Here is an 18,791-nt window from a genome sequence, read left to right as displayed (position 1 = left end):
CGGTCGGGAGGGCAGTGACCGACAGTGGAGCTACGACAGTGTTTCCACGCCACGCGTGAACGTGCACCCTTTCCAGGATGACCTGCTTGAACCAGGACCAAGGCCGCTGCTCTAAAACGTGCAACACTCACCCGCGTACACCGGCCGACTCCACGCGCTCCACGGCCCGTCCTGCCTGCACCCAGAGCTCACGGCCGCTCTCACCTCAATGCAGTACTTGGACGCGTCACTGACCGTGGAGTTGTATTCATTGGTCGTCATCGTTTCTCTCTGCGTGGGAAAACAGGGGCAGTGCAGTAAATCTCCAGACACGCAATGCACGTAAGTAAAGCCAGTGGTCAGAACGGGAGGTCATCTGTAAGGATCGTGACTCAACTCAGGTCCGTAGGACACAGGTTTCAGGTTGCTTCAGGGTGGACGGTTGGCAGTCACCCTTCAGGGGGAAGCCCTCTGGTAACCAGAATAAATGAAACGGGCAATTGTGAGGTCGAGATGGCCCTTCTGGGTCCAAATGATGTTTCCACCTCGAAAGACCAGAGCGGCTGATGGCATAATGCACGGTCCCTCACCTTGTCCTTATTCTGCACTCAAATGTCTCAGCAGGGTCACTGGTTTTCATCCTATTCTGCATCAGCAAACTTAATTCCGTGGGACCCCGCTGGCCTGCTGCCTGTCTCTGTCGGGCCTGCCAACTGAGGATGCTTTATGTATCTTTAAATGATTGAAAGCGACCAAAAGAACAGTAGTCCACTGCATGCAATTGGAATTTCAGGGCCCCCCCAGTAAAGTGTCACTGGCACGCACCCTTGGCTGCATTTGTCCCACAGGCGGAGCTGAGTAACAGTGGCTGCCGCCGTGTCACCTGCAAAGCCAGCAGCATCTGGTCTTGTTACTAAGACAGTCTGCTGAGCCTTGAGCAAGGACTGTGGTGGGAGGGGGGGGCGTGCACAGGGAAGGAGGAAGAGCAGGTTGAATTCTAGCTGACCTCCAACCACCTGCACAACAACCCTCTGACCTCCCTGAGCCTCAGTGCCATCCTCTGTAACATAGGAATTACAATACCTAACTCATGGGTCATGGGGTTAAACGGAATGACCTGTGTTCAGCCCACGTTTAAGAAGATATTAGAGTGAATCACACGAAGAGGGCCAATACTCAACCCATGTTTGATGGGCAAAAGCAGCAATTTTGGCCCTGGCCAGTGTGGCTCCGTTGGTTGAGCTTTGTCCTGTGCACCAAAAGGTCACTGGTTCGATCCCCGGTCAGGGCACGTGCCCGGGTTGTGGGCGTGTAGTAGAGGGACTGCAGGTGGCGGCCAGTCGATGTTTCTCTCTCACACCGATGTCTCTCTCCCTCTCTCTCTCTCCCCCTTCCTCTTTCTCTAAAATCAATAAAAACATGTTTTTGAAAGACAACAAAAATACAGCAATTTTGAATGGTTCGGTCTAATCATATGTGCTCACTTGACGCAGGCAGGTTAAGCTGACTTTGTCCAGTGCTGAAATGAGGCAGTTTTCTCATGAACGAGTCCTTCTCCTACGTCCCCCCTGCTGATCAGTGCCACCACCATCCAGCTAACCCCTGGGGCCCCGGACAGAGAGGTGTCCCTGACCCCAGCTCTCCCAGTGCTCCTAGAAATGGTTCTCCCTCCCCCCGCTCCACGAGCCCCGCCTGTTTTAGCTCCGGTCGCCTGGTGCCGGGCATTAGCCAAGACCCCCCATCCCAGCACCCCGCCCCGTGCACAGCCAGCTCCCAGGCTGCTACCAAGATCACCCTTTGATTCTGCAGATGTGGTCGTATTTCTATACTGCGTGAAAATCCTATTGCCTGTGTCTGTGGTTTTAAGAAGATAAACCATTGTTTTCTTTCTTTCTTTTTTTTTTTAACAAAGCCTTAGCATCATTCTAGGAGAAGTCCCCTTGTCAATATTTGTAGTATGAAATCGAATTGAATTGCGTTTGCTTTGCCCGCTGTTCCTAAGACATGAGTGTGAATCCTGACTCCCCTGTATGCTTCCAGCTTAGTGACTTTGGGCAAGTCCCTTAATCTCACTCAGCCTCACTTTCTTGTCAAATGGGAGTGATAATTACATGACAGGGCGGGGTGAATTCATATAATAAAGCCTGGCAGATGGCTGGCACCCAGGAAATACTGGCTTTCTTCCCAGCTCCTTTCCCCTTGAACTTCTCGTCCACTCACGCTGATGAGTTTCTTTAAGTTGTGGTAACATGCACATCACATGAAATGCACCTTCTTGACCATGTTTAAGTGCACCGTTCCGCAGGGGCTGAGAACACTGATGTAGGTGTGCGACCGATCTCCAGCACGGTGTGCATCTTGCAAAACTGAAACTCTCCCCATTCAAAACTCCCCCAGCCCCTGGAAACCACCACCCACTTCCTGCCCCTGTGAAGTTAGCTGCTCCGGGGTCCCACACAAGTGGGATTGTGCAGTATGGGCCGTGCGGTGGCCGGCATAGTTCACGCAGCACGGTGTCCTCGGGACCGTCCATGCTGCAGCAGGCGTTACAATTCCCTTTCTAAGATGCAATAATAGTGCATCTGTGCATAGACCATATTTTGTTTATTCCTTCACCTGGGCACTTGAGGATTTCCTGCCCTCGGCTGTTGTGACCGATGCTGCTGTGAACAGGGGTGTACACGTGTCCCTTTGAGACCCTGCCTTCAGTTCTTTGGGATCTACACCCCAAATTGTTGCTTTGTATGGTCGTTCCAGTTTTAATTATTGAGAAACCACCATGAGTTTTTACCTAACACCTTGTGGCATTTTCAACTAAAAGTGTGTCCTTTCAAGAAAAAAAGGGCTGTAAGGTTTGGTCTATTCTCATAAAGCCTGGGCAGGTGTAGCTATCTTTGACCTTGTGGTCCCCAGCTGTGCCCAGAGAAGTCCCAGAAGACACTTTGCGAAGTGTTTCCAACAGAAGGCTGTCACCCAGCCCCGGGACGGTCTGAAGCATTACCTGGCAGTAACCGTTCCTCGTGCCGTGAATTTTCACTTCGTATTTAAAGCAGTGCGCTGGGAAGGCGGAGACCGGCTTCCCCCAGCGGACGGAGAGGTGGGTCCCGTCTATCTCCGCCGTGACGTCCCCCGGGGGATTGACTCGATCTAGGTTGGAGGGGGAGAGGCAGGTGAGCAGGGCTGATGGTCCCACCTGCTCTCCAAGCCGCAGGACTCAGTGGCCCGCCTCTGACTCCTGCCCTGTCCCACGAGAGACCCCTCCTGGGACCACCTGGAGTCCTGGTCCAAACGCCATCGAATGGTAGAAACGTTTCCCTCTTCCGCTCATTGCAGGACCACCCGCCACCCCTTTTTACTTCTCCCAAGCGCCCGGAGCCCTGCCTCCACCCAGCAGGTGTGCGGCCCTGGATGGCCACTTCCCCTCTCTCAGTGACAGCTTTTGTTTCATTTCGTTGGTGTGTCTTGTTTTGGTTCGTTTGGGGCATGGAGTGGAAAGCTTTAGTCTTCTCTGGCATCCAAAGAATGGATTGGGCTAAATTTGTCTTTTTGTTGTTGCCGTTCAGATAGAGTGGGAGGGAGAGAAAGGAAGAGAGAGAGAGAGAGAGGAGGAGAGAGAGAGAGAGAGAGAGAAAGAGAGAAACATCGACGTGAAAGGGACACATCGAGTGGCTGCCACCCGCACGACCCAACCAGGGCTGGGGACAAACTGCAACCAAGGTACACGCCCTTAGCGGAAACCGAACCCAGGTCTCTCTGGACCGCAGGCCGACACTCTAACCGCTGAGCCAAACTGGCCAGGGCGGGCTAAATTTGTCTTTACTTCAACAAGAAATTATTTCCCAAGACCTCGCTTGACTGTCTAGGGCCATGCAATGTGGGTAGAAATTATTTCTAAGTGACTGTTTTTGTCTTAGGTTATGTGACTAAGATCTCACAATGAATGAGTCATAGGGACACGCTACGTGTGGGACCCAACCCCTCACCAGAAAGTCTTCAACCAAAAAGTCTTTATTTGCTTTAGTAATCTGAGGAACCGGTCTCAGTGAAATGAAAATGGTATGAGCAAGTGAATTCCTGTGGTCAGTATATTGGGCTGTGCCCATTTTCACGTTAATTTCATTGTTGCTCAGCATTTGGTTTACCTCTTGTCCTGAAAGCGACAGTTTGAGTCCCCTAGGAAATATACGATTGAGGAAAATCACACTGCTCGGTAGTAAGTGCTGTGACTCCTTAAACAAAGGCACATTCCGTTCCATGTAGCTACGGCCGTGTCACAGCACAGCCTGGCCTTTAGTTAGCAGTATTTTACATATTTATCGGACACTTGTTTGAGGCACTTTATAATTATTAACGTACTGAATCCTCACACCAGTAGGAAGCATTCATTTCTCCCGTTTTTCAGAAGCGACTGCGGCACAGGGGAATGGCAGCTTGTCTGAGGACACTCAGCTGGTCCTCGGAGAAGCCGGGCCCCAAGCCAGGCAGACCGGCAGCCAGCCCCCACTGCCGCCCCGCCCCACAGAAACCCCCAGTGTCAAGCACTGCGTGCTATGTGGAACGGTCCTGATAGATTTCACTAGTGCAGTATCTCGGATGAAGAGAGTACCTTCTGTGTGAGACCCGGGCAAGCAAAACCTTCAGTGAGATGTTTCTATCTGAGACTCACAGGCTGGGAGAGACATGTTTGAACTCAGAAACCTCCCAGGAGGCCAGAGCAGCATGGCGAAGGGACCTAAACTGGGCCGCTTGGGCAGAGAGGGCCTAGCCCTGGGAGGGCTGAGGGCCCCTCTTGTGGGGATGGGGACCAGAACCGCTTGGCAGTGTCACCGACCGGCCCAGGGCTGGCAGCAGGAAAGCCGGCACAGCTGAGATGAGGTGACTTCCTTTAGCAGGGGGTTCGTCCCCTTTCCCAGGTGCAGTAGCTTTCAACTGGGGGGGCTTTTGTCACCTAAAGCGACCTTTGGAAATGTCTGGAGACACTTCCGTTGTCACATTGGTGGGGAGGGTGCTCCTGGCATCCGGTAGGTGCAGGCCAGGGATGCTGCTGAACCTCCTAGGGCACAGCACAGCCGCCCAACAGTTACCCGGCCCCAAACGCCCTTGTGCTGAGGCTGAGAAGCCTGCCCTGTGCTTTCGGCATCAGGAAAGGGGGCCGGCTGGGCAATGGTCACCAATGAGTGACCGGAGACTTCGAATGGAACCCCTTACTCCCTTTCTCCTAGGAGCTCAGGCCGTGCCTCGCAGGCTCCGTGAGGCGGCTTACCGATTGCGTAAAGGGCGAACAGCTGGTCGTGGGGCCGGATGGCCGCGCGCTGGCTCCGGCCACTGACGCGCACCGCCAGCATGTCCCGCCCTTTGCCGTCGATGAAGGTCCGTGGGAACCAGCAGGCGGTGTTCCTGCTCAGGCTGTCCTGGCTGTATTCCTGGCATTCTTCCGTGTGAGTGTCGTACCTAAATCGGAACACCCCTCAGTGCTCGCGAAGGGAGGAGACGGCCCGCCGGTGTGGCTCAGTGGTTGAGCGCCGACCATGCACCAAGAGGTCGCCGGTTCGAGTCCCAGTCGGGGCTCGTGCCCAGGAGGCAGGAGGCAGCCAATCGATGTTGTCTCTCATCGATGTTTCTATCTTTCTCTCCCTCTCACTTCCTCTCTCTCTCTAAAATCAATCAAGAACAAAAACACATGGGAGGGAGCGAGCCACTTGCGTACGTAAAAGCAGGTACCAACCTGTAGGAGAGGACATACTGCGTGTCCTCGGGGGCCTCCTGGCCAGCGGCCCAGCTGCAGTGCAGGGACACCTGGTACGGCTTCGAGCGGGTCAGGTTACTTGCCACGGTGTTTGTGGCGCACGTCAAATTCACAGCTGAGGTTCCAGGAGACCCTGGACGGTCACAAATGGAAGAACGAGACGCTGTCAGGGCAGCTTGAATCCTGTGCCTCCCCGGAGGGACAGGACAGTTGATCCGAATTCGGAAGTCGTCATCATCACACGTCCATAGAAACCCTCTGCTGGCAGAGGGCCGACTTCCCGGGGAGGGGGGGGGGGCGGCTGGGAGTGCACAGCCCTAGCTCCTGGCATCGGGGAACTTTCCAGCTACTTTGGGGGTGAGGACCGTGTGCGATGTACGTGCCTGGAAGTTTAAAAGCAGTGTAATAGGTCGTCGCTCGGGGCTCCGTGTCCAGCGCCTCGGAGTTCCAGGGCGTACTTGTCCACAGCTCGCTGGGTCACCTGGATCCCTCCCGCCCTGGGCCTTGGTTTCCCGCCCGAATGCGGGTGGGCTGAGGAGGGTCTGCAGAGCCCCTCCCCGTCCTGGAGCTCAGCGATCAGGGGGTCCTGACCGAGCGCGTCACGGATGACGTAGAGGCTGCTCAGAGGGTGTGAGTTTAGGGAACACCGCTAAGAATACCGCCTGTGTGGGCCCAGCACGCACGAGTGTGGCCCGGTCCCACTGACCGTAGCAGAACTTCAAAGAACACCGGAGACTTCGAATGGAACCCCTTACTCCCTTTCTCCCAGGAGCTCCCCAAATTCCTTGACTGGAAGCCTCGTTTTCATTTCTCCTCCCAGGCACCGTGTGGACTGGTGTTCTCAGAACACCCTGTGGATGCCGGCCTCACGCTCGCTCCGGGGAACTACGACCCGAGGGGCCGAGGGTCAGGGAGGACCTCGTCCAAGGACAAGCCTCTAGACCCAGTCTGGGTGACAGAGGGGGCTTTAGCTTAGTGAAAGTCCATTCGAAGATCATTTTTGTCACTGTTACCCAGTGTCATTCAAGGGGGGAGGATGGGTCCCCAGTGGTCTGCACAGAGGTTAAAGACGAGAGGAAGCCGGGCTGGCTCAGTCGCTCCGTATCCTCCCCGCGCACTGCTCTGTGTAGCTGGGACGTTGTATCTACACACACAGACATGAACACCTGTCCATGTCCTAAACGCCCGAGGGTCCATGCCCAGGTGCACTCTTGAGTTCCCGAGTCTGCCCGTCCCCCAAGGCCCTTCTAAAGAATGAATTATTCGGCATGGGTGCAGCTGGATTCGAGGCAGAAGTGATTCATTTTTCATTCATGTCAACCTGGATCGGGGTGTTCCGAGGGGAGTCAGGCTCGCGGGAATGTCCTTCTGAGAGGTGCGTCACAGGCGTGCGGCAGGTGCTCATTCCAAGGGGCGGGAGGGGGATTCAGGGAGAGCGCTGGCTGACCTGCACCGGTGACCTCGTCTGCCTCGGACTCGGTCTGGACTTGGGTTCATGCCCATTGTGATTGGGCTGCCATGTGGTCTAGACAGCATGTGGGTACACGGGACGATTCCCACAATGCTGTTCTCTCTCAGGAGGCGGGGCCTTGCGTCCAGGGAATGGTGGGACTATTACCCGCAGGCCAGACTGGCCGAGGCAGCTGGTGCTGTGTGTACTTGTACCTGCCAGGACGTGGTGGCCTTAGTGTGCGTGTGTCCAAGTGTCTGATCAGAAGTATCACTGGTTTAAGGGCCAGGGATCCCGTTTCCCATGGAGCACAGTGTGGAGACGGTGTGTCTCACCCTCTTTCCCCTCGGGAATTAGGGTTCCGTCTCAGGCCTTCTATGAACTGTCAGCAGAAGCTTCGTTCCGTCAGGTGTGAGAAGTTACAGAACTGAAAACGAACACTGTGTCTACAACGTGTTCTGGTTAGGGTGTGGGCACAGTGACGCACAGACGCTGTCCCTGCCCCCAGGGGGCTCCTAGTTGGGGTGGCAGGGTGTGGCCTATCTTTGAGAGACAGACAGTGTAATGTGTGCCGACGAGGGGCTCAGCCCACGGATGAGCTGTGGGAGGAGGCGCGCCCCTCGGGGTCAAGGGCGAAAGGGGGCTGCATGGAGCCGGCACGTTGAGGCAGAGCCTGGGAGGAGTCTCTGGGGCAGGCTGTGTGGGTCACGGTTCCACGTCCGTCTGAGCAGAGCAGGGGAGCCGTGCAGGGGGAGTCGCAAGGAACCTTAGACCCAGCTAACAGGGACAGGGCCGAGCCTTCGAGCTCTGTCTGCAGGGCCGTGCCAGGTGGCACGGGATGGGCTATGGCAACAAGAAGGGACAGCAGCCTTGGCAAGGGCTGACTGACGCCGAAGAGCGCTGGGCAGGGCCTGGCGGTTCCGACATACCCACGTCACAACGTCTGAAATGTAAACCTGGGCTTCTGGGGGCGCCTCACCTGCTGGGGGTCTGAGCTCCGCAGAAACCCAGCTGCTCGCCGGGAGGGAGCCGTCTTCCCACGGGATGGTCCGCACACTTGCCGAAACGCCTCTGTGGAGCGCGATCATGCGTTTGCTGTGGGTGTTCTTGGTTTCGTACTGAAAACAAAACCCACGAGTCATGATACAGAAGAGGAAATATGCATTTTCCTCCATTTCTTAAAGGCACATAACATGCTACAAAATAGCTGTGCTACCAAACAGTTCTCTGAGTACAGACCTAACCTCAAACTCATCACTTCTAGACATTACATGTGTATAGCTTTTTAAAAATGTTCTTGAAAATATTTTTCTGTATTGATTTTTAGAGAAAGAGAAAGGAGAGGGAGAGAGAGAAACATCGATGAGAGAGAACATCGATTGGCCGCCTCCTGCATGCCCCCCACTGGGGATCGGCCCCGCAACCTGGGCATGTGTCCTGACCAGGAATCGAACCGGAGACTTCTTGATGCAGGGTCGATGCTCAAGCACTGAGCCACACTGGCTGGGTAAATATGTACAGCTTTTTTTTTTTTTTTTATCCTCACCCGAGGACATTTTCCCATTTTTTTGTTCAGGTAGAGTGGGAGGGAGAGAGAGGAACAGAGAGAGAGAGAAACATCGACGTGAAGGGACACATCGAGTGGCTGCCACCTGCACGACCGACCAGGGCCGGGGACAAACTATAACCGAGGTACGTGCCCTTAGCGGGAACCGAACCCGGGTCTCTCAGGACTGCAGGCCGACGCTCTAACCGCTGAGCCAAACCGGCCAGGGCTATGTACAGCTTTTTAACATGTCCATTATCCCTCCATAAAGTGGTTTTTAAAAATGAATAAATTACCCAATACTAGAACTTATACATGATATCTATATCTATATTTATACCTATACCTATACCTATATCTATCTATCTATCTACCTATCAAACAGGCTGGTATGGCTATTGAGCATCGTCCCATAGACTGAGAGGTCCTGGGTCGATTCCCGGTCAGGGCACATGCCCAGGTTGCGGGCTCCATGCCCTGTGGAGGACATGCAGGAGCCAACCGATTGGTGTTTCTCTCTCACATCGATGTTTCTCTCTCTCTCTCCCTTCCTTTCTCTCTTAAAAGAAAACGATATAATGAAAACACTATGATTAGTTCTTCAGTGATGCACACACACATTTTTCTTATACAAACAAGCACAAGTCAGTCCCCACCGGCTCCGACGGCCGTCTGCGCCAGCAGCCTCCTCCCCAGGCTCACGTTCCACAGACACGCTCTAGCTCCCAGGCTGACCGGAAACAGCTGATGCCCTGCGCTGTCTTCACCCTTTGTTTGATCTCACTGGGCACCCACTGGGTACCAGGAGCTTGAACATGACCCTGCAGTGAGCCCAGGGCCCTGGGATGTGAAGTGTCCAGTCCAAGGCTGCCAACGCAGGACCTGGGATTCGAACTTGGCCTCTGAAGCCATAACCTGCCTTCCTCCCATTTTGCTCAGCCACCCTCTTCTATTTTTTGTCTATTTCAGAAAACAAAAACAAAAACATAAAACCAACATCTAATCTGCTGTACTTGAGAAATTACTAACATTTCCCTTTTAAGAGAAAGAATTGTCCCAAAGTTCAAAAGTTTGGGGCTGCCCCCATGACCCACGGGCATCGGCTCTCAGCCATCAGAACGGACACTCACGTCATCGTCCTCGAGGGCGCGGATCTTCACGTGGTATCCTAGCTTGATGTTCCTCTCCTGCTGCTGATCAGGGTTCGGTTCCCAGCGCAACAGAACTTGAGCCAAACCGGCCACTTTCATGGTGAAATTGACAGGTGGGAGAAGTAAAACTGATCAAAAGAAAAAGGAGGGTACACCTGTCAGCTGTGCAGAGGCAGCATCTGTAAAGCTTCGGAATGTTTTATTGTGCGCTAAGTATTTTGGGGTTGGTGTTAATCCTCACCCAAAGATATTTTCCCATTGATTTTTAGATAGAGTAAAAGGGAGGGAGGGAGGGAGAGACAGAGAGATCCACTGGTTGCCTCCCGCACGCCCCCGACAGGAACCAGAAATCGAACCCGTAAGCCTTTGGTTGGTGGGCTGACCTCCCACGGCTGAGCCAAACCAGCCAGGGCCATACTACAGCATTTTATTACGGCTATTAGAATGTATAAAACTAAAACAATTCTGAAAGAAGCTGCTTTTAACTCATCATCATTTTCTTTTCTTTGCCCGGGTGTTTACCTATAACATCTCAGATCTTTCATTGAAATATGAGTATTTTACTATATCATTATTTATTAAAACCATAGTTTTCAAGCTGAGGTCATTATCCACTCATGGGCTAGGATAACATATCAGTCTGTGACTAGTTTTTTTTTTTTTAGTGACACGGAAGAAAATAGAACAGAAGAGACACCACATGCTGCTTCGTGCATCAGACGGAATAAGTAGACACCCTGTGTCATGAGCTGCTTCTTCCCGCCATATAAATGCACTTCTGTGTTTGCACGGTGCTGGTCTGTGATGGGAAATAGATTTCTTACTATGATCTAAAGTCAAAACACCCCTCGCTCTCTTATAGATAAAAAATAAATAAATAAAATAAAATAAATAAATAAATGAATAAATGAAGTCAAAACAAATTTGGAAGCAAAACTACTTAATTAGGCATTTCTGGAAGAAAATGTGTGTGTTTTTTTCCCCTTGGTAAACCACTCTAACGTTGCTTTCAAAATAAAAGCTTTTATTTCCATTACTGAATCAATGTCTGTTCATTTTAGAAATTTTGGGGAGCTCAGATGAGGAAAAAAAAAAAAGAAAAGAAAAATTATGTACAATCTTAGCAGTGAGCACCAATCTTACCAATCTTACATGTGATCTATTCCTTGATCCCTGGACGTATCTTACATGTGATCTGTTCCTTGATCCCTGGACGTATCTTAAACCTTTCAGATATTTTTTTTTTCCAAAATTAAGATAATATTATGCCACAATCATGAAACCTCCTTTGATTCATTTACTGTGTGGCCAGGGTGTTTCCATTGACCTCGAACAGCCTTCTGTGACCTCCCCTTCCACACCTGCAGACGCCAAGGGTCCGTCCAGACTGCACTGGGCATCGTGTCACCAGCGGCCACATGTGGCTATTTCTATTTAAATGAGGTTAAAAAATAAAGTCTTCGTTGCCTCACTTGCAGGAGCCCATACTTCAAGTGCCCAGGAGTCCCCAGTAGCCAGGGGCTGCTGCACTGGACAGTGTAGATATAGGCACTGTCGTTATTACAGGAAGTCCTCCCACACAACACTCGGCAGCAGCTGTGTGGCAGATTTCTCTTCTTACACTCTCTCCACACCAAATCCATCGATCGTCAAGCTCCGAGCCAAGCACAGTGGGAGACAGTTACTCTCCGGTCGTGAGGACTCCTCACCGTCCCGTGCAGGGAGCCACGTTCTGAGGGGCCACCAGCTCCAGCTGTGTCCCGTGGGCTTTCCTCGTGGAAGCTGGTCACGCACACGCACACGGTAGCGTCAGATTTGCATTTCTGCCAACTTCGCTTTCTCAAAATGCAGCATGTTTAAAGAGTTTGTAGTCTAAGGAGAACCGAAAAAATTCCACCCCCTTAAATAAAAATCCACATCTCATTTCCTAACGGAGTGATCATTTAGCAGAAAATACGCTAGCACTGTTGTAATGTGCTTCGTTTTTAAAGAGACGCCGCTGAACTTAACAGATGACACTTACGTTTCTCAGGAAGTGAGTCTGCCTGCAGAATCACAGTGGTCCCCAAAAGAATCAGTAATGGTGTGGGAGCCATGATGATCCGATTCTACAGAAAACAGAGAAGACCCGCGTGGTCACGTGTAAGAAAAACCGACAGCTACTTTCTGAAGTGGAACGCGGACATCTGGCCATTGAACCAACGTTTAGGAACAATCTGTCATGTGCTAGAAATACAAGTATGAACAAATCTTGTCAAAGGGGCAGAATGAAATGTGAGTGATCATTGGCGGTCGCTCTAGCAACGGCACTAGTAAAGGTGTGTTTGGGGCTCAGTGGGACCCCGCAGAGCTCAGCGTTGACTCCCGAGGGCTTGAGGCACACAGAGCGGGAGAGGTCGGGGACAGGCTCCGTGAGGCCAAGCCGAGAGAGCACAGGGAACAGCGAGGATAGCCGGAGGGAGGCATGGCAGACCTGAGCAGCACGCATTCCAGGCACAGCGAATCCGGTGGAAAATAAACACCATTGTTATGTTCATGACTGTGAATTGAAAGCCAACCTGACAAGAAGCTCAAATCTACAGCAGCTCAAAGTGGGAAAGAGCAATTCATATCACCAGCCCGAGGAACGTGTGATGCTTCGAGCTTTGGGGAGGCCGAGTGAACCCACATGGGAGTAGACGGGAAGAGGAATTGAAAACGTATGATCGGCCTGGAGGAAGCACAAACCTATTTCTACCTGCAACAACTGGACAGTGAAGAGGAGTTTAGCGTAGAAACGTTGAAACAACTTGGCGTGGCCGTGTGGAAAACGTGGCCAAGCCACTTCTGCACCTGCTTTTACACGTCCAGGGGGAGAACTGAGGGCCTCTGTGTGGGAATCGTAGTCTAGATAGTCCAAGTGCTTCCTCTGCACATTTTTTTTATCCTCACCTAAGGACATTTTCGCATTTATCTTCAGATAGAGCGGGAGGGGGAGAGGGAGGAAGAGAGGGAGAGAAACATCGATGTGAGAGAGACACATCGACTGGTTGCCACCCACATGATCCCAACAGGGGCCGGGGACAAACTGCAACCGAGGTACACGCCCTTAGCGGGAACCGAACCCAGATTTCTCTGGTCCGCGGGCTGATACTCTAACCGCTGAGCCAAACCGACCAGGGCCCTCTGCACATTTTGAAAGGAATTCTTCTTATGAACTTAATTTCAAAGAACAAATCGCACACTTGGCTCCCACCTGGTGTGTGCCACCCCGGGTTTTCAGAATCAGCCCTTCCCTGCATCCCTGCCGCTCCCCCTGACCGGGTGTGGGGTGTGAGTACTACCCAACTGACAACAGTCATTCATCAGAGGCCAAACAGCAGGCTCATGATGGGACTCAGACCTCATCTCGGATCTTCCAACAGCAAAACCTACATTCTGTCCTAATTTAACAACTGACCGTCTTCAGTTTAAAAGTGTGTTCAGGCGGTTTGGTGTTTCCCAAATATAATTCTGGTAGAACCACAAAAGCTAGGTGTTGGCTAAATAGATACATTCAGAAAATATCACAAAAAACTCTTTGCTCATTATTACATCTTAACTTACTACTTAACTAACTTAATTTACCACCATCACTATTGAACCTCCTAATGAAACAGTGAAATGTCACAACACAGAAGACAGAAACAGCATATAAATTACTCAATTTCTTCTTGAAATGAACTTAAGTATTGCTAATCAGAATTATGCCACTTTTGATTAAAAAAAAAAAAATCACATTTCTTTCCCTTGAATAACTCCATACCACATAGAACAAGAATTTTTAAATCAACAGTGACAGCAGTAATGAAAACAGATAGGCATTTTTCTAATATGTTTTCATTGATTCTTTAGAGGGGAAGGGAGAGAGACAGAAACATCAACGAGAGAGAAACATGGCTCAGCCACCTCCTGCACGACCCCACTGGGGATCAAGCCCGCAACCTGGGCACGTGCCCTGACTGGGGCTAGAACTGGGACCTCCCAGCCCATGGGCTGGGCTGATGCTCAGTCCACTGAACCATCAGCTGGGCTGAAAGCAGATATTTTAATATTCTTAAATTTTTCAACAAGTGAGATTTTTTAATCAAGTAAAGGGAAGCATTGTTTACTCAGCCTGAGAAGCAAAGACAAAAATCCCGTAACCATCACCAAGACCGCGTCCTCTTCCAGTGAAGAAGCTGACGTCTCTGGAATGTCAGCCTTCCCTGCCGTGGCCTCACGTGCGGCAACTTTGTACCAATTCCCATTAACAGGCGGCATTCCAGGTCAGAAGAATAAATGCGAGATTGGTCCCTAGTGGCTTGGATTGACTGTAAGTCGTCTGTTACAATTAGAGGTGTAAAAATAACAAATATCTGTTTGTTTTTTGCAATTACATTGTTGAAGTAAGTAGAGCCCATGGGATAGCTCAGGAGGGAGACATTGAATATTCTAGGGGAGACACTCTCCCCTAGAATGTGTTGTGTATTCTGGCTTTACAGCTGCTGAAAATATAATTAGTTTCCAAATGTCATCTTATACTTCGAAAGTTCATATGGAACCCAAAAAGACCCCGAATAGCCACAGCAATCTTGAAAAAGAAGGATGAAGTAGGAGAGATCACAATACCAGATATCAGGTAATACCTCAAAGCCATTGTAATCAAAACAGCCCTGTACTGGCACAAGAACAGGCAGATAGATTAATGGAACAAAGGAGAGAACCCGGAAATGGACCCAAGACAATATGCTTAATTAATACTTGACAAAGGCGGCAAGAGCATACAGTGGCGTGAAGACAGCCTCTTCAATAAATGGTGTTGGGAAAATTGGACAGCTCCATGCAAAAAAATGAAACCAGACCACCAACTTTTGAACAGTTTTTGATGATTAATCTCTTTTGCCATAGAACAGTCACACACTTTTTTTTTTTTCACGTGTCATTGTGACATTTTGTATTGGAAAAGATGACACCTTTGAAAGAAAATTGGTTGTCCTGTAGACAACACAAAACACCTGAAGAGGAGCGTGACCATTACCAAGAAGGACGCCTCTCTGTAAGAGGGATGCACTCCACACGCGGCTGCTATCACTGGAGCTGCAGCAGCGGGCACAGGTCGTCTGTAATCCTGACCCCTCTCTGCTCTGTTCCCGGAAAGCATTTGCCCCTGGCCCCTTAGCAGCTTTGGTCCCAGACATAGCAATCACCCCTGCTGGAAGCACAACCCAACTCTCTTTGTGCTTTGGGCCATGTCTCCCATCCAGACACGCACTGTGGAAGAGCTGTTGGCCGGCGATCCTTGACTGTGCACGAACAGCGCTACTTTACCAACTCGACAGTTACAGGGAAGACGACGGTTTGTTCAGCTCTCCTTCCTCCCACGGCCGCCCTGAAAGCCAGCAGAAGACCACTACGTCGCCGAAACAGGACTCAAATTGAGCAGAAGGAAGCAAACTCGGGTCGCCTCCCGACGACGGGCAGACGTACATGCTCCGTTCCTTAGACTGGGAGCGACGCGTCCAAGTGACATCTCGCTGAATGAGTCAAAAACATTCCTCGAGTACCGTCTGAGCATCTGGCTCGGGCAGGTGTTCTATGGGTTATTTTTTTTGTTTGTTTTTTTTGTTTTTTTAATTTGGGAGAAAATAGGAGCAGCTCTCTTGCCCTGCAAAGGTTTCTAGAAAGTTGGTGACGTTCTGACAATTGGCGCTGGAATTCCCCAGTGTTCCTGAGAATTGGTCAAATTCTGCTGAAGTTCAGACTTAGAAAGACTGCCCGTCTTTTTCATCTTTTCACCTTATTTTTCTGCCCGGGGCATTTGTTTCATAACCACAGTGGGTCTGCAGCACGGTTTGCAGACTCTTTTTGAGTCAGCAGGGTGACCCCACAACCCAGACGCGACCTAGGGTACAGAAGTTGAAGGGCAACGAAGAGGATTCACGCTTCGTTAGGCCCTTAACAGTGAAGCATTTGCTTAACTTCCTCATTTTTCCCCGCACAGTGGAATCAGCAATAAAGTCTATCTCCTGGAGGGGAGGGGGGGCAGGCGACGAATAAATAAATGTCCGCGACATGTTTAGCTAGGTATATTGCCTCACCCCCGGATGAAAAACCGCACACTCCAAAAACTATCAGTGAGTAACAAGGGCCATGTATAATGCATGCATTTTTTTTTTTTTTTTTTTTTTTTACCGCTACTAGACTTCTGTTTAATTTTCTGCAATAGTCCTGAAATATAACTCCTGGATTCAGACTGTTGCCGCAGCATAAACCTCTTTGGCCCAGGCAGAAAGGGTGTCTCCATCCCACGTTATTTGGAAAGGGGAGAGAGGGGGTTACCGCAACCTCCCAGGGGTACAATGTCTTCGGGCTCATCATCAGCCCGAATGCACACTCCTCATTCCTGGACGTACCTGTCTCTGGGAATCCGCAGACGGAGCTCAGCAGTGGAGCTCAGCACAGCATCCCGCGTGTCCTCGTCCAGCTCCAAGCCGTGGCTGCAGCCCAGCACCCAGCAGAGTGAGAGGCACGGGGCAGACCCTGTCCAGAGTAGCGCTGGTGAATGCACACCCCTCACCAAGGCCAGAGCGGGCGGGTTGGGAGCAGCAATAAGCCAGGTCTTTCAGGGGGGTGGCGGTGGGGGACGTGAGGGGGTGTGGGGAGGGGAGGGGTTTGGGGGTGTACTATACATTTGGCCCTCACCTAAAAAGTCCCCCAGGCATTCTTTCAAGTAATGAAAACAAATGAGTTGGTTTGATTTTTCAAAACCATATCATGTTTTAAAAGGCAAACTCTTAACACACAGCTGCATACGTGAAAAGATGTTTCAATAACTCCGAAACAGGGCAAAACCTGTCACACGAAGTAGGAACTCTACCGGTCAGTGAAGTTGTCAACATGACCACCGATTGAACTGAATGTCAAAGACATGGGTCAATAAGCCTCTCAGCACAGTCACTTCCCAGGTGTTTATGAATTGTAGGCTCATGGGGTATTAAGAGACCTTGAGCTCTCTCTCCTTCTGTCTCTGTCTGTTTTTCTTGCTCATTTCATCCATTTCCTCTGTGTACATGGAAATATGTTTACGTTGCTTTGGGTAAATAATTAAATTAGTGGACTTAAAAGCCAAGTGATCTTGCAGCAAATTTTTGTACATTTTACATAAAAACCAAACAATTCCAAGACCCCAACCCCAGCCGCCAAGAGAAACAAAAGCAGTGTGACTTCGGTGAGGCAATGCCTTCTTCCCTGTTATTTCGTAATCTGTAGTTTTCTTAATGAACTCTGAGACTTCCTTACTGAATCCTCTCCTCTGACTCCCAAACTCGTGGGTTTTCTAAGAAATCTTGGCAGATGCTCTATTCCCGTTCTAGTCCCGCGGTGTCTGGGCCAGGCTCCCCTCCCCCCGGGCCTCCACCAAGCTCGAGGTTATTTTCACGGACTCACCTTCCATGGACGTACGCGCTCAGCCACTCCGCCATCCACAGAACACCACGCTCCACCCAGAACGCACGCCACGGCACCCCTTTCGCAGCCCCGTTATTATCAGCTCCATCCCGGCTAATAATAAGAGGTTTTATTTCCCCTTTTTCTCTAAAAGCTCACCCTATATTCATAAATCGTGACTTCTCACTTTTCCTCCCCCTCCCCCACGTCATGAAATTATTCAGAGGGAGCCTGGGGTCTGTTTACAGAAGCCAGGCAGGGCTCGGGGTGCCCTGAGTCCGCTGGGACCCACTTACTGAGCAGGGAGGTGGCCCAGCACGAGCAGGTGCCGCGGGGCACTGGCAGGGACCTTATCTCATCTCGGGGACACGTTCTGACTTAGCGGCGGTTCTTCGCTGTTTCATCATCGCAGCTGCAATGGGGAACCGGCCAGCAGCTCCCGCGGGCTGGCACCCGGCCCCTGCTGCAACACGAGGAGCGGGGAGCTCAGGGGAGATGGGGTGGCTGGGCCGCACGCTGTCCCCGGCCAGCCTCCCCTGCCCGATTCCTTGTCCAGGTGGGCTGCACGGTGGCGTCTGCAGTCTGCCCTCGTCCTACGCACTCGGTGACGGCGGCTGGGTTGGCAGCGCCCGCCCCGGGACCTTCCCTCCTGTGTCCCCGGAACACCTGGCTGCCCTGGTATGTTTCATTTCAGTGACCCTCCTTGGGTTTTGCTGTCTTGGTTCACTTCTGTCTGGGGAATTTCAAGGACTAGCTAGCAAAGGTCACTTGTGAAAAAGCAGGGCCCGGGTGCGAAGAGCTAGGGATGGGTGAACGGTCTAGCCTGAGGCAGGTCGCAGCGGTGCTGTGGGCGAGGGCCCTGCGGCCAGCCCGGCCCGGGCCTGAGAGAGGACGCCCGAGCGGCCAGGGCAGAGACCTGGGAGCTGAGGGGCCCAGGTCCCCTGAGAGCACAGAGAGCCGGTTGCCAGCTGAGACCAGGGGTTCACGGGCACGAGGACGAGTCACGGGCACCCTGGGTGGGACTTCCCGGAGAGCTCAGTGTGTGGCCCATACAAGGACAGCCAGCACTGGGGTCCCAAGGTAACCGTGTCAGCAGTTGCCAAAATGAAACTGACCATCATAATTCGTGACCTTCCTTAGGGAAAGGGAACCGGAAAGAAGGGACAGAGGGAGACCTTTGCATTTGCTAAGAAGCGCCCAGAAAAGCTGAGGTACAGAGGCAGCCACGTGGCCTCCTCTTTCAGGTCCTGTACGTCCAGCTGTGGACGCAGCCTTATTCAGCACTGCGGGGCAACGGCTGAGCCACCTCCCGGTCTCCTACATTCATTTCCTCGCCGTGTCTGCGCCCGCACCTCGCGGTGGGTGCCAGGGCCTCTGCGGACAGAGAGAACGTGGGACCCGGCTTCCACCTTCCCGGCTACGGAAGGCGCTCGCGTCGTGTCTCCATGCGAAATGTCCAGGTCACTCGCCGGG

The 18,791-nt window shown here is 51.7% G+C and overlaps 1 protein-coding gene across 1 annotated transcript in view; it reads right to left on the bottom strand.

The window, feature by feature from the left end:
* IL5RA (interleukin 5 receptor subunit alpha) overlaps positions 1 to 17,645 on the bottom strand; it is a 32,311-nt gene extending 14,666 nt beyond the window's left edge. Inside the window, exons 1-9 of the mRNA XM_036266539.1 lie at positions 17,319 to 17,645; positions 16,286 to 16,412; positions 11,896 to 11,980; positions 9,852 to 10,000; positions 8,155 to 8,293; positions 5,705 to 5,858; positions 5,243 to 5,430; positions 2,981 to 3,126; positions 132 to 270 (exon numbers count right to left, since the gene is read on the bottom strand). Of these exons, the coding sequence (XP_036122432.1) occupies positions 132 to 270; positions 2,981 to 3,126; positions 5,243 to 5,430; positions 5,705 to 5,858; positions 8,155 to 8,293; positions 9,852 to 10,000; positions 11,896 to 11,968 (988 nt within the window). The 5' untranslated portion in view covers positions 11,969 to 11,980; positions 16,286 to 16,412; positions 17,319 to 17,645. The remainder of the gene's footprint in view (positions 1 to 131; positions 271 to 2,980; positions 3,127 to 5,242; positions 5,431 to 5,704; positions 5,859 to 8,154; positions 8,294 to 9,851; positions 10,001 to 11,895; positions 11,981 to 16,285; positions 16,413 to 17,318) is intronic.
* Positions 17,646 to 18,791: the final 1,146 nt, after the last annotated feature.

The sequence above is a fragment of the Molossus molossus genome, unplaced genomic scaffold (assembly GCF_014108415.1).
Source record: "Molossus molossus isolate mMolMol1 unplaced genomic scaffold, mMolMol1.p scaffold_m16_p_18, whole genome shotgun sequence".
In the NCBI taxonomy this organism is placed as follows: domain Eukaryota; kingdom Metazoa; phylum Chordata; class Mammalia; order Chiroptera; family Molossidae; genus Molossus; species Molossus molossus.
The sequence above is the reverse complement of the archived record's forward strand: the minus strand, read 5'-3'. Positions and strand labels throughout refer to the sequence as shown.